The 14,971-nt window shown below is 44.6% G+C and overlaps 2 protein-coding genes and 1 non-coding gene across 3 annotated transcripts in view; all 3 read left to right on the top strand.

Annotated features, from left to right (window-relative positions):
• The window catches only part of Cct6a (chaperonin containing TCP1 subunit 6A), an 11,143-nt gene extending 3,655 nt beyond the window's left edge, over positions 1 to 7,488 (top strand). Inside the window, exons 5-13 of the mRNA XM_050146428.1 lie at positions 309 to 412; positions 577 to 687; positions 906 to 1,065; positions 1,142 to 1,224; positions 2,057 to 2,153; positions 4,038 to 4,185; positions 4,695 to 4,828; positions 5,529 to 5,631; positions 6,822 to 7,488. Of these exons, the coding sequence (XP_050002385.1) occupies positions 309 to 412; positions 577 to 687; positions 906 to 1,065; positions 1,142 to 1,224; positions 2,057 to 2,153; positions 4,038 to 4,185; positions 4,695 to 4,828; positions 5,529 to 5,631; positions 6,822 to 6,967 (1,086 nt within the window). The 3' untranslated portion in view covers positions 6,968 to 7,488. The remainder of the gene's footprint in view (positions 1 to 308; positions 413 to 576; positions 688 to 905; positions 1,066 to 1,141; positions 1,225 to 2,056; positions 2,154 to 4,037; positions 4,186 to 4,694; positions 4,829 to 5,528; positions 5,632 to 6,821) is intronic.
• Positions 4,234 to 4,363, top strand: LOC126504367 (small nucleolar RNA SNORA15). Its single transcript, XR_007592566.1, has one exon. It is a non-coding gene; the product is annotated as a small nucleolar RNA SNORA15 (small nucleolar RNA).
• An 821-nt stretch (positions 7,489 to 8,309) lies between the features above and the next one.
• Sumf2 (sulfatase modifying factor 2) overlaps positions 8,310 to 14,971 on the top strand; it is a 23,742-nt gene continuing 17,080 nt past the window's right edge. The window contains exons 1-5 of the mRNA XM_050146486.1: positions 8,310 to 8,452; positions 10,617 to 10,776; positions 12,576 to 12,687; positions 13,750 to 13,794; positions 14,418 to 14,568. Of these exons, the coding sequence (XP_050002443.1) occupies positions 8,362 to 8,452; positions 10,617 to 10,776; positions 12,576 to 12,687; positions 13,750 to 13,794; positions 14,418 to 14,568 (559 nt within the window). The 5' untranslated portion in view covers positions 8,310 to 8,361. The remainder of the gene's footprint in view (positions 8,453 to 10,616; positions 10,777 to 12,575; positions 12,688 to 13,749; positions 13,795 to 14,417; positions 14,569 to 14,971) is intronic.

The following is a 14,971-nucleotide window of genomic DNA, read 5'->3' as shown; positions in this document are numbered from 1 at the left end:
GTTTTTCGAGACAGGGTTTCTCTGTGGCCTCGAACTCACAGAGATCCGCCTGCCTCTGCCTCCTGAGTGCTGGGATTAAAGGCTGTGCCACCATCGCCCGGCCCTTTCACCTCTTCTGAAGGGCTGAGACTTGAGGTCTGTGCCCATGAGTTACTTGTGTTTGCAATAATAGGAAGGATGATAATTTTCAGATGATTGCAAGTTCGGGTTTTAGAGATATAAATTACTTCAGTCTTTATTCTTGTATAAAGGTCAACTAAAGTGTGTCATCCTCTAAAAATTAAAGTTATCTAATGGTTATCTCATAGGCTGTGGTAGACTCCATTTTGGCCATTAAGAAAAAAGATGAACCCATTGACCTCTTCATGGTTGAGATCATGGAGATGAAACATAAATCGGAAACTGATACAAGGTAGGTAACCTGATACCTTGACATGCTTTCTAACCAAAAGTTTAACTGAAAAGTTACCGAGATGTTATAGAAATTAGTTGGCTTGCATAAAAGTTTATTGGTGTGTGTGTCTCTCTCGCCTAATATATGTAAATAGGAGTGTTGTAAATTTTCCTGTTTTATAGCTTAATCAGAGGACTTGTTTTGGATCATGGAGCACGGCATCCTGATATGAAGAAAAGGGTAGAGAATGCCTACATCCTCACATGCAATGTGTCTTTGGAGTATGAGAATACGTGAGTTTATAGCATAACCCTTCAGGGTAGGAGGACATTGACATTTCCCCCACTGTAAAGACAGAAAGAAGCCTGGGTTATATATAGCTTGGTGGTAGAGCACTTGGCCTAGAATGTGTCCATGTGTCCGTCCGAATGCAGTCCCCTTACTCCCATTAAAACTGAGGTAAAAATGGAAATCTCCCCCTTTCTATATGGCTTTTTTTTTTCTTTTGTAGAGAAGTGAATTCTGGGTTCTTTTATAAGAGTGCAGAAGAGAGAGAAAATCTAGTAAAAGCTGAAAGGAAGTTCATTGAAGACAGGGTTAAAAAGATAATAGAGCTGAAAAAGAAAGTCTGTGGTGACTCAGATAAGGGATTTGTCGTCATTAATCAAAAGGTAAGAATTTCACATTTTGAATTTGTCTTGCTTGTTTTCAAGGTGAAGGCTATTGAAATGTTTTATTTTTATTCAGGGGATTGACCCCTTTTCCTTAGATGCCCTTGCAAAAGAAGGCATTGTGGCTCTGCGTCGGGCCAAGAGGAGAAACATGGAGAGGTGAGTGGAGCCAGCTTCATACTTTGTAAGGGATTTAGGATTATTCTTTTTGCGCGTCTGCTTGTTTTTGCATTTTATTAGCTTATATTAATTGAACAAAACCATTTATTTCATTACGACATATCACAGTATATAATAAGTTGGCCTCGAGTTCACAGACCTCAACCTGCCTGCCTCCTGAACACTTATTTAAAGGCATGAACCACTATGTCCAGCCACATGATTTATTTTTAGCCATGACATCAACAAGACTTGCTTCTTTTGTCTAGAGAAATTAGGGAAAATAGTGTGTTAGGTGTGATTGCATACAAACTTGTAACACTGACACTTGGGGAGAGGAGGCAGCCTATTGGTCTGCATACATATCTCAGCTATGCTTTTAAAATAAGAACAAGAGAGAAGGAAGGTTCCTGAGAAATATTCTCCCCACAGAATCCCATCCCATGTCAAGGTTTTGACAGCCTTGGTGGGGAGGTTTAAATGGAGATTTAAAAGCTCAGTTACCAACTGAGAGTTACAGTAAATGGGAAGGGATTTGGTTTAAAATGCTGTTTCTTCTAGAATAACCAGATCTCTAAAGCCTGTCTTGAAAAACCAAATAAATAAAATAATACTTTCTTCAGCTGGGCAGTGGTGGTGTATGCCTTTCATCCCAGTACTTAGGAGAGAAGAGGCAGATCTCTGGGTTCGAGGCAGGCCAGGACTGATAGAAAAGGAAGCTCTGACTCGAACAAAGCAACAAAAATACACTTTCATGGTGTCATTCTGAACATTCTTGAACATAACCGACATGGCTTACTATATTTTTGCATAATGTGCTTCACTGTTACAGGCTGACACTTGCTTGTGGTGGGGTGGCTCTGAATTCCTTTGATGACCTGAATCCTGAATGTTTGGGACATGCAGGTCTTGTCTATGAGTATACCTTGGTAAGTATTTTCCTAAAGACAAGAGTATTGTGTTTATCAGTGGTTGGGCAGAAAACTACAAACTCAAAATCTGATTTTTTTTTCCTAATAAATTTTGTTTGGTTGGGTTTTTTTGTTTGTTTGTTTGTTTTTGTTTTTTAAGTTTTATTGATATTCACTGAACTCTACATTTTTCTCTGCTCCCCTCCCCCTTCAATCCTCCCCCAAGGTCCCCATGCTCCCAGTTTACTCTGGAGATCTTGTCTTTTTCTACTTCCCATGTAGATTAGATCTATGTAAGTCTCTTTAGTGTTTTGATTTGCATTTCTCTGATGACTAAGGATGTTGGACATTTCCTTAAGTGTCTTTTAGACTTTTTAATTTCCTCTGTTGAGAGTTCTCTGTTTAGGTCTGTACTCCATTTTTTTTTATTGTATTATGTGATCTTTTGGTGTCCAGTTTCTTGAATTCTTTATGTTTTGGAGATCAGACCTCTGTCTGATGTGGGGTTAGTGAAGATCTTTTCCCATTCTGTAGGCTGTCATTTTGTCTTTTTGACCGTGTCCTTTGCTTTACAGAAGCTTTTCAGTTTCAGGAGGGCCCATTCATTAATTGTTTCTCTCAGTGTCTGTGCTGCTGGGGTTATGTTTGGTTGGTTTTTGAGACAGTTTCTCTGCATCAGTTCTGGCTGCCCTAACAGAGATCTACCTGCCTCTGCTTACCAAGTGCTGGGATTAAATGTGTGTGCCACCACCACCCAGCTCTCCTGGCTTTTCTTAACAATTTCATGTATTTGTTTTGAGACAGGTTCTCTCTATATTGCCTTGGCTGGACCTAGAACTCACTAGGACTTTTTGACTTCTTAAGATAGGGTTTCTTTGGGCTGGAGAGATGGCTCAGCGGTTAAGAGCATTACCTGCTCTTCTAAAGGTCCTGAGTTCAATTCCCAGCAACCACATGATGGTCCACAACCATCTGTATTGAGATCTGGTTCTTCTGGCTAACTGCATACAGAATAAATAAATATAAAAAAAAAAAAGATAGGGTTTCTTTGTGTAGCCCTGGCTGTCCTGAAACTTGCTTTGAAGACTAGATTGGCCTCAAACTGAGAAATCCTCCTGCCTCTGCCACCCAAGGGTTGGGACTAAAGGCATACACCACCACCACCCGACTTGTGTAGAATTCTTTCACTGAATTTGTTCCAGGTTGCTTGCATGAGGGTTATTTACCGAACCTGAGCAACTTAACAGTGGTTATACCATTTTGATAAAAATGACTTCCTCTGGCTGGAAAGATGAGTCAGAGGGTAAGAGTGCTGGCTATTCTTCCAGAGGTCCTGAGTTCAATTCTTAGCAACCACATGGTGGCTTACAACCATCTGTAATGAGATCTGGTTCCCACTTTTGGGCTACAGGAATACCTGCAGACAGAACAGTATATATACATAATAAATCTTTGAAAAATTATTTCCTGATATATCTTTGTGCTTTATATGTAATATGACTTTAAATTTTTAATTTCTTTTGCACCTGTGATCATTTCCCCCCCCTTTCAAGTTTTCTATAATTGGAATAATGACTGTCCTATTACTCTTCTATATACTTGATCCTGTATTTTTTTATTATTTATTTTTATTTTTTTTGGTTTTTCGAGACAGGGTTTCTCTGTGGCTTTGGAGCCTGTCCTGGCACTAGTTCTGTAGACCAGGCTGGTCTCGAACTCACAGAGATCCGCCTGCCTCTGCCTCCCGAGTGCTGGGATTAAAGGCGTGCGCCACCATTGCCCGGCTTCGATCCTGTATTCTTTGCATACTACTCTGTTTTTACTTCTTATGTGTTGGTTTTTTGTTGTTTTAAGGCAAGGTTTTACTGTGTATGCTTGGGTTGACAATTTCTCTTCTCCCAGGGTGAAGAGAAGTTCACCTTTATTGAGAAATGTAATAATCCCCGTTCTGTCACATTGCTGGTTAAAGGACCAAATAAGCACACACTGACTCAAATCAAGGATGCTATAAGAGATGGCTTGAGGGCTGTCAAAAATGCCATTGATGATGGTAAGAACCACACTATATTCACATTGTGTTTTGTTAAAAGTCTAAAAGGCATGGCTGAATACTGTGTTCTTTAGTCAGTAATTTACACAGCCAGACACCATGCAAAAGTAACGTCTTCCTTTAAAATGATTGGTATGCTGTTTTTTATGGTATATCATTATTAAAAGTGAGTACAAGTAAGTGATTAAAATTGGTGGCTCTTGAGCTATCAATTACTGAGTTATGGTTAGGTAGGACCATTTTGCTATTGGTTTTGATGCTTAAGAGGCAGGTCTGTGCTGAGGTATTGCCCGTTGGTATGGCACATACCTAGCATATATGAGATCTGCATTTCCATCTCTACTGCAGGAACAGGTGAACTGCATATAACTAACTAATCACAGGTGAAGTCATAAGAAGTTAAGTGCTTAATGTGTGTGTTTCTCCTTACAATGAGCTCTAAACTTTGTGTTTACTGGGTTTTCTCTCTTTTTCTCCATAACTTAGCTTTTCCTTTCCTTGTCCAACAGGCTGTGTTGTCCCCGGTGCTGGTGCAATAGAAGTGGCAATGGCAGAAGCTCTGGTTAAATACAAGCCCAGTGTGAAGGGCAGGGCTCAGCTTGGAGTGCAGGCATTTGCGGATGCCTTGCTCATTATTCCCAAGGTTAGAATATTTACCTTAGTTTTATTTGCTGACAGCCTTTGGGCTAGAGTCGGTTATAAATGTTAGTTTCCTAAACTATGTCAGGCAAGGCGAGGCAGGGTGGCACATGCCTTTAGTCCTAGCACCTGTGAGGCAGGGCAGGCTGATCTTGGCCAACTGATATACATAACATTTCAGGTCAGCCAGCAGTGTTTGTAGAGTTTAGAAGAATACCCACCCTACCACATCCCATGACAGACAAGCTTAAAATCTCTGCAGCTGTGCAGAGGAGAGTGGAGGAAAAAAGGGTAAATCCAGCGTGGAGGTCTGTTACAAAGTAAGGACCAGTAGCCACATGGCAGGGAGGGAGGCTAAGTGGACAGATGACAGCTGCATGGTGCCAGCCTGGGAAGCCGTTGTCTGTATGGGTTGTGCAAGGATGGGCCTCCGTCTCTGAGGTATGTATTTATGGTGAGGGTTTATGACCAGTGCTTTTGTTTTGCTGGGGCTGGGCTTGAGGTGTATTGGAGAGTCAGTCAACAACACCTGCCTGTCCCCTGTACGAGAACGTGAATGGTTCTCACCCCGTGCATGCAAATCACCACCTCAGCTAGGTAGGGGGGCAGCTGGGTTTTTATTTAAGTGGAAATACTGTTGGTTTATTGTAGGCTTAACATTCTATTCTCAGTTTGTCTTTTCAAGAATTAAATCTGTTTGCTAGGTTCTTGCACAGAACTCTGGATTTGACCTTCAGGAAACACTAGTCAAAGTTCAAGCTGAGCATTCAGAATCGGGTCAACTAGTAGGTGTGGACTTGAACACAGGTGAGAATGCACCTTATTGTGGGGGTGGAGCTGGATGGAGTAAATGACAGACTGAGGGGTCTTGATGTTCTTCTGATTGGGTACCAGTGACACATAACTGGACTGACTAGATTCAGGCATAGAGTGGATATTTTAATTGGTGGAGTAAAGCTAGTAGCATGGTTGTATCCCTGCTTTTATTCCCTGTAACACAAATATGCACATATAAGAGGCCTACTGTCCATACTGTCACTTAGTAGAAGGTATTGCTGGAATGAGGAGTCAAAAGCCCATTTAGTGTAGGTCAACAGGAACATATCAAGAACAGGAATATCCAGATGTTTGGTAAGCTGTGAATACTTTGACTGTAAATCATTTTTAAAGAGAGAGATCAAGCACACACCAAAGATACTTTGGAGAGGAGCAGTCATTGGGGGAATCTGGTGCTTACTAATGGGTGAGTAGTCAATGATAAGATTCTGAGGTTGACAGGATGCAGCCTGTGATCCCAGAGCTGAGGTGCAGGAACAAAGCCTGAAAGCCGTGTTTGGCTACATGGCAAAACACTGCCTAAAAATATTCTAAATTGGGGGCTGGAGAGATGGCTCAGAGGTTAAGAGCATTGCCTGCTCTTCCAAAGGTCCTGAGTTCAATTCCCAGCAACCACATGGTGTCTCACAACCATCTGTAAGGAGTTCTGGTGCCCTCTTCTGGCCTGCAGGCATACACACAGAATATTGTATACATAATAAAGATTTTTAAAAAAATACTCTAAATTGGCCCTTGTTTCCTATTCTAGAATTGGCAGGGTTTGTTTATAAAATAGAATGGTTTCTTGAAAAAGACATTTGATGGGGGCTGGGAAGAGATGACGCTCGGTGTTAGAGCACTGGCTGTTCTTCCAGAGGTCCCAGATTGAATTCCCAGCACCAACATGCAGGCAGAACACAAAAATGCATGTGATTTTTATTTTTTAAAAAGGGATCTGAGGGCCGGGCGGTGGTGGCGCACGCCTTTAATCCCAGCACTCGGGAGGCAGAGGCAGGCGGATCTCTGTGAGTTCGAGGCCAGCCTGGTCTACAGAGATAGTTCCAGGACAGGAACCANAGAAACAAAAAAAAAAAAAAAAGTTACAGAGAAACCCTGTCTTGAAAAATGAAAAAAAAAAAGGGATCTGATAATACGTAGTTTCAAGGTGTGGTCTTTTGCAGGTGAGCCTATGGTGGCGGCAGAGATGGGTGTGTGGGATAACTACTGTGTGAAGAAACAGCTGCTTCACTCCTGTACTGTGATTGCCACCAACATTCTCCTGGTGGATGAGATCATGAGAGCTGGGATGTCTTCCCTGAAAGGTTGAAGAAGTCTCCCTTGTCGCTGCATCTGCAATACTACAGGATGACAGGGGAAATGGTCGTTTTTATCCAAGCTTCAAGTGATTTGGAAAAGAAAATTTCTCGTCCCGGTTGAAGAAAGGGAACAGGACATTTGGCACCTATTCAAATTATAATACTGTAAAAAAAATTTCACTGAGTGTATGCATAAAGCAGACACTGAACAAGAAGTTTCAGCTACAATGATACAAAATTACATATTAAGTGTGTTGTCTACCTTGTACCTTGAAAAATTGTAATGGTTTCTCCCTAAACAAGGCATAGTGGAGCTGTAAGCCTAGCACTTTGGGGGAAAAAAAAAGGTCAGGGCATTCTGCTCTAACTCAGGCTGCAGGAGACCTCCCAGCTTAAAAGATTTTTTTTTTAGCTGATGGATGTATTATAAATTACCCAACTAACTCTGTTAAACATGATTCTTACCAGTGCAAAACACGTGGTTAATTTATGGTTTTCATGGTGTCTCTAATAAATACTTAAAGGTACTTGATCATCCACACTTCTGAAGAAACTGCTAAAAAATTCTTCCCTCAGAAAAGTGAATTTGAGGTTATCACATGGAGCCTGGGGCGGGGATAACAATTCTGAAGCCCCCTTGCAAACAGCTTGAGAACGCTAGCGGCAGAAACAGTTACAAGGATCACAGCCAGAAAACGGCGGGTGAAATACAGCGATTTTAGGCTGTTTTCAAACCTTTTAAGTTTTAGATTTTCCCATCATACCTGTCACAAGTTTTGACAACTTCTCATCTAAATACTCTTGGTTTCCGTGTATTTATATGTTCGGTTATATATGCCATCTTCCCAAATGGAGTGTTGTGGTGGGGGTCCTCAGTATTCTCTACAATGAGTGAAATAAAAAGGTGAAACCTGGCTGGGCAGTGGTGGCATACGCCTTTAATCCCAGCAGGAGGGAGATGCTCCAATGCTACAGAGAAACCCTGTCTAGAAAAACACCCCTAAAAAAAGTTGATCCGGCACACCTTTAATCCCAACAGAGGCAGGCGATATCTGCGAGTTTGAGGCCAGCCTGGTCTTTAAGAGCTAGTGCCGGGACAGCTAGGGCGCTATTTAGAAGTGCTCTACTGCTCATGCTCAGTTCCCAGCAGTCACACTGGGCTGCTGTAACTCCAGCAACGTGAGCACGTACGCACTCCTTAGCATTACGTAGACAAAATATTTCAGGATATTAAGTCCAAGTGGATAAGCCAGTGTTTAATTCATTCATGGGCGGTCCCCGCGGGCGATCTACCAAGGAGCGCCACCTGGGTCTCCCAACAGCTCCGCCATTGGTCAAAGATCAGGGCGCTCACCCTCAAGTGCGCAGGCGTGAGAAAGTCCCAGACACCGGTTTCGAGCAGCGCATGCGTGTTGATTCCTGTCTCGTCGGCATGGGTACCTCGTTCCCTCTCTTGTCTCTGCTGTGGTTCCTGTCCAGTCCCAGGCTTCAGCTAGGTCAGTGTTCGGTCCAGTGCCTGTTTACCCCATTCCTGAGCACCCGAAAAGGGATGGCACCCAACCTTTCAGATGCAGCCTCCGCCTCGGAGGGTTTTTGCGGGATCTCGGGTCGCTTGCTGGGGGCTGCCCACCATGAAACTGCACTTCGGTTTTGTGAAGCAGGGTCTGTCTGGTCTGCAGCTCTGCCTGGGCCGCTGAGTGCCGAGAGTACTGCACGCTGGTTTTCCTGTCCTCCCAATCCCACTTTCCTGTCTTGAGCTGGTACACTCACGTGTGATGCATAGCTTTTATTTGTAGAAAGTCAGCTTTAAAAAGTCAAGATCACAAAGTCACACAGAAATCCGATGCCACTTCCCACTTTACAACTAACAGTACCCTACCTAGTCTGTTTAAATACACCTTTTTTTTCTCTAGTTACTGGTTGCATTGAACTTTTTTGTTTTATTTTTCGAGACAGAGTTTCTCTGTGTAACAGCTCTGACAGTCCTTGAAATCGCTTTGTAGACCAGGCTGGCTTCGAACTCACAGAGATCCTCCTGCCTCTGCCTGCCAAATGCTGGGATTAAAGGTGTGCACCTTTAAGGGCTTGGACTGAACTTTCTGAGTGTTTTGCCTCTATGTATGTTTGTGCTCCATGAGTGTGCCTGGTGCCCACGGAGGTCGGAAGGAAAGTGGTAGGATCCCTGGAACTGAAGAAACATGGTTATAAACCACTGACGGGGTGCTGGAACATGGGGTGTCTGCAAGAGCAACAGGTGTCCTTACATGCGGAGCCGTTCCCCTAGCACCCTGTTTTATCTTTGAGGTAGAGTAACTACGGCTCCCTGTCTGGCCTAGAACTCTGTGTAGTAGAAGAACAAGCGGACCTCGAATTCATGGATGCCACAGGTTTCTTAGAGCTGGGATTATAGGCATTAAAAAAATGGTCTTAGGTTTTATTTTGTTGTGTTTTGAGACAGGGTCTCACTATGTAGCTCTGAGTGGCCTGAAACTCACGGAATGCACTTGCCTCTGCCTCCATGTGCTGGAATTGAAGGTGTGTGCCACCATCCACTCGTTATTTTATTTCATTCTTGAAGCAGTCTCACTCTATAGCCAAGGCTAACCTCAAACTCAAGGTCCTCCTGCCCCAGCCTCTCAGTTCTTAAGTGCTGGGATTACAGGTGAGTCACCCCATCTGTCTTTTTTTTTTTCTAGACAGGGTTTCTCCTGTAGCCCTGGCTGTGCGGCAGCTCTTGGCCTTGAACTCACAGAGATCCACCTGCCTCTGCCTCCCGAGTGCTGGGATTAAAGGCGTGCCCCACCACCGCCCGGCCCCCATATGTCTTTTTTAAACTTTTTTTTTCTCTTGAGACAGGTCTTACTCTGTAGTACTGGCTGACCTCACTATGTAGACCAGACTGGCCTCAAAATCACAAATATCTATGTCTCCAGCTCCAAATGCTAGGATTAGAGGCGTACACCACCATCAGTGGACTTTAAAGGGGGGAGGGGGCTTTTTTTCCTCTGTGTATATGTGTACCGTGTGTACAGATATTAGCAAAGGACAGAAACTTGGCCTGGTCCCTAAAACTATTTTTAAAATTTTAATTTGCTTGTTTATATTGTAATTGTTGGATATTTAATTCCATTTTAATTGGTATTTCCCTACTTACTCATGTCGACCCCTTGGAATTATTCCTGAAATGGATAGACTTGTGTCAGAATGAGAAGAGGGCTAGATACAGCACCCTGAAAGTCTGGGTGTGGTCACTCATCCCTTTAATTCCTGAGAGGCAAGGGTAGGCAGATCTCTGTGCGTTCCAAGCCAGCCCAGGGTTGAAGGGAAGGGGAGACCCAGTGCCTTCTCACCTCTGTGGGTACCAGGCACACACACACAGAGTACACTTATATACATGCAGATGAACACTCATAAGATAAAATACTTTTTAAAAAGCTGGGTATGTTGGAGCACATCTTCAGTCTGAGCACTCAGGAGTCAGGAGCGAGTGAAACTCTGTGAGTCTGGGGCCAGCCCAGTCTATATAGTGAGTTCCAGATGCCCCAGGTCTGCAGAGTGAGGCTCCATTTCAACAACAAAGGCCTTAAAGGGAAATGGTGAGGTGGTAAGATTTATGTACATGTATCTGCATGCATTGCTCCTACCTGTCCTGTTCTGCAGGAAGTGCTCAGGCTCCTACTGCCATGGTGCAGCTGCCAGGTGGGCGATTTTTGATGGGGACCGATGCTCCAGATGGCAGAGACGGCGAAGGGCCTGCCCGGGAAGTGACAGTCAAATCCTTCGCCATTGACGTGTTTCCCGTCACCAATAAAGATTTCAGGTATTTCAAGTTTTGGTGTTGTTTTGTTTGCAGGGGAGGTAAGGGTGCTGGTCTTTTCTAATCTAATCTTCATGTCTCAAAAATAAATAAATTTTGATACAAGAGATAGCTGTAAGACATTGAATAGAAGCTGGGTGGTGGTAGTGCACACCTTTAATCCCAGCATTCATGAGGCAGTCGCAGGTGGATCTCTTGAGTTTGAGTCTAGTCTAGTCTACAGAGTAAGTTCCGGCTACTCAACCAGTGAAATCCTGTCTCCAAAAACCAAAAAAGAAAGTAAAGATGTTAAATAGAAAAGTATCTTACTAATCACAAAAAAAATTACCTCATTTATTATTTTTTAAATTCTGTACATGAGTGTTTGCTTGTATGTGCACCCACATGCATGCCTGGCACCCTCAGACGTGAGAAGAGAAAGTCAGATTCTCGGGAACTGGAGGTACGGAAGGTTGCGAGTTGCCATGCAGGTGTTGGGAATCCAACCTGGCTTCTCTTTAAGAATAACAAATGCAGCTGGGCATGGTGGCACACACCCTTAATCCCCACACTCAGGAGGCAGAGACAGGTGGGTCTCTGAGATCAAGGCCAGCCTGGTCTACAAAACAAGTTCCAGGTCAGCCAGGGCTACACAGAAAGACCCTGACGCCCAAAAAATCAATAAGTAAGTAAATAAAAGCAAAACATACTGATTGGGGGGGGGGGGGAGACAAATCTGATGCACAGTGCTAGTCAAGAAGAGCCAGAGCCAGACTCTGCTGTCCAGCTCCATGTGACACCTTTGGAGCGGTGAGTGGTGGTGCCAGGCTAGAATCCCAGCGCCGGGGAGACTGAGACACAACTATGCGGTGAAGATGAGATTGGTTGTGTGAGTTTCAGGCTAGCCTGATCTATAGAGAAGGCCTGTCTCAAAAGATAAATAAGCCTAGAGGACATTTTCAGAAAGAAAATGCCATAAAAACAAATGATTGCAGAGACAGTTGGAAATTTTGGAAGTGATTGATACAATTGTCTTTTGAGTTATAGTATCATCGCAAATGCATACTTTCTTGGTTTGTTTTAGTGACAGTCTCCTGTTTTAGCTCAGGCTGGTCTGGAACTCATGGTCCTTTCTCAGCCTCTTGATTGCTGAGGCTACAAGTGTGTAGATGTGATTACATGCTTTTATTTATTTTGTAAGGTCCAAGAAAACGCTGAAGGAAGACTGCTTGGATATGGTGCATCCTGCCGCTCCACACACATAAATGAAACTAATGAGATGAAATATTTTTTTAAACTTAAAAAAAAAAAAAAAAAGAAAAACCTCACAGAACTAAGCCAGGCATAGTGGCATATGCCCTTAATCCCAGGAAGGAAGAGGCGTAGATCTCTGAGTTCAAGACCAGCCCTGCTCTAAGTAGTGAGTCCCAGTCCAGCCAATGAGACCTTGTCTAAAACAATGAAACTCACAGACTAGAGTTATCACAACACTCAGGCAGGAGAATACTGGACAGGAGAATATATATAAGGAAATCCTATTTTATTCGTTTATTTTTGGTTTTTCGAGACAGGCATAACTAACTCCTTTAATAGAAAAAAAAGAAAAAGAAAAACTGTCTTTGATTGAAAAAGCAAAAACGAAAAAAGTAGCTTTCATAGACAAAAGAAAAAAGAGAATATGTGAAATAAAGTCTTAATGTCTGAAAAAAAAAAAGAAAAAAGAAACTTTCTCACATGTATCAGGCTAATTTTGTGAACAAGGCTCCCCAGAGCAATGGGAAGGGCGTGGAGCCCTAGCTGCCAAGTGAACTGTCTCTTCCCAGGGAATTTGTCCGAGAGAAAAAGTTCCGGACCGAGGCAGAGACCTTCGGGTGGAGTTTCGTCTTTGAGGATTTTGTGCCCCCTGAGCTTAGAAATCAAGCAAATGAGATGCCGGTGAGAGAGAGCTTGGTCACGGGACGGGGCGGAAGGGGGTGTGCAGAGTCTTCTGAGGGAAGCGGGAGGGGTCAGCGCCCAGTGGAAGCCAGAGAGAATGAATACACACTTAACCCTAGCAGCCAGGGTGGAAACCGCCAGGCCTGATAGTGAATGCCTGGAAGCGCAGTTACTTGGGATGCTGAGGCAGGGTAATAAGGTCAAGGGCAGCCTGAGTACTCAGGGAGACCTCGTCTCAAAATGGAATCTCTAAAAAGGGGCTAGATAGCCGGGCGATGGCCTTTAATCCCAGCACTCGGGAGGCAGAGACAGGCGGATCTCTGCCTGGTCTACAGAGCTAGTCCCAGGACAGGCTCCAAAGCCACAGAGAAACCCTGTCTCGAAAAACCAAAAAATAAATAAATAAATAAATAAATAAATAAATAAATAGGGTCTAGATGTAGCTCAGGGGCAGAGGGCTCTCCTACTAGCTTGTGCAAAAAACATGTGTCCAGGACTGGGGGGGTGGGGAGACTGACTCTCCTTACTTTGGCTTTGCTTGGGGGGTGTTTTGATTGTTTGTTTTCTAAGACAAGGTCTCACTATGTAGATGGCCTCCAGCTCACGCTGTAGACCAGGTTGATCTTGAATTCGCAGAGATCCTCCTGCCTCTGCCTCCTTTTGCTAGATTACAGGTGTGTACTACCGTACTGGGTTTTACGCAGTGCTGGTGACCTGACCGAACCCAGGGCTTCCGGCATGCTGGGCAAGCGCTCTGCCCACTGAGCTGTGTGCCCAACCCCAGAGTATCATTTGAAAAAGATTCCATCCATAGCCAGGTGTTGTGGAGTATGCATTCAATCCTAGACTCAGGATCTCTGAGTTTGTGGCCAGCCTGGTCTACATAGTGAGTACCAGTTCGGGTCCATCCAGGGCTACAGAGTGAGGCCTGTCCCCAAACAAGAAAACAACAACAAAAGGAGTCCATCCACAGCCCACAGTCTGTGTTCTACTTTGGCTAGTTGAGAAGGGTTCTTAGCTGGGTCAGATCGTCTAGCCCTCATGCTATTTCTGTCTCTGCAGTCTGTTCTCTGGTGGCTACCAGTGCAGAGGGCGTTTTGGAGGCAGGTGAGTATTGGTTCCTTTGCCTCATTTTCTGCGACTACTGAGTTTCATTCTTGGAAATGTGGTTTCCCTGAACCCCTAAGTCCCTAAAAAACACCAAGGATACCGGGCTGCTTTCATCTGTTTGGTTTTTGAGACAGGGTCTCACTGTGTAGCCCTGACTGGCCTGAAACCTGCTATGTAGATCAGGCTGGCCTCAGATTCAGAGCTCTGCCTGTCTCTTCCTCTGAGTGCGGGGAGTAAAGGTGTGCACCACCGTGCCTGGTCAGGCAGGAGTGCTGTTTTAAAGAGTGACTAGGACATTTCAGAGTAGCCCTGTTCCTTCTGCGCTAATTCTTTTCCATGTTTTCTGCTGCTCTCTTTGCTAACGAATCTGTCTTTTTGGCCCCCTTCTTCGTCCTCTCATGGCGTCTCACTCTGTAGCCAGGTTCCCCCTCCCTCACCCTTCTGGGTGCCGGAATGGCAGGTGTGTGCAGCCATGATCCTGTTTCTCACTCACTGAGTCATTGTTCCCGACTTCCTCCCGCTACCTCGTGCAAAAGCTGAACCGAGGCACCGCAAGCCAAGCCTTTGTCAGCCTTTCCCCTAGATCCCGGAAGTCTGTCTCACTTTGCCTTGACTGTCAGCCTGCAGGTCCCGGCTCTGGCATCCGAGAAAAACTGGAGCTTCCGGTGGTACACGTGAGCTGGAACGATGCTGTCGCTTACTGTGCATGGCGGGGAAAGCGGTTGCCCACAGAGGAGGAGTGGGAGTTTGCGGCCCGAGGGGGCTTGAAGGGTACGTGGATGCCAAGGCCATTCTCTCATCTTCTCGCCCTGCCCTGCACTGGGGATAGAAAGGCTGGAGAGGGTCCCGAGTTCCCCCAGTAATGATTTCTAACACCGGTGAGGGCAATTGCTGTTCTGTGGTTTCATCTCTGATCCAGTTTAGACCAGTCACCTGCAATGCTACATAAAGTGACTTACTGATGGGCATACCGGGAACTGAACTCAAGTTCTCTGGAAAAGCAGCAAGAATGCTTATCTGAAGGGGCGGTGGTGGCGCTCACCTTTAATCCCAGCACTCGGGAGGCAGAGGCAGGCGGATCTTTGTGAGTTCGAGGCCAGCCTGGTCTACAAGAGCTAGTTCCAGGACAGGCTCCAATGCTACAGAGAAACCCTCTCTTGAAAACAAAACAAAA

The sequence above is a fragment of the Alexandromys fortis genome, unplaced genomic scaffold, assembly GCF_014885135.2.
Source record: "Alexandromys fortis isolate MF-2015 unplaced genomic scaffold, M_Fortis_MF-2015_v1.1 scaffold_56, whole genome shotgun sequence".
NCBI classification, from domain to species: domain Eukaryota; kingdom Metazoa; phylum Chordata; class Mammalia; order Rodentia; family Cricetidae; genus Alexandromys; species Alexandromys fortis.
The sequence above is the reverse complement of the archived record's forward strand: the minus strand, read 5'-3'. Positions and strand labels throughout refer to the sequence as shown.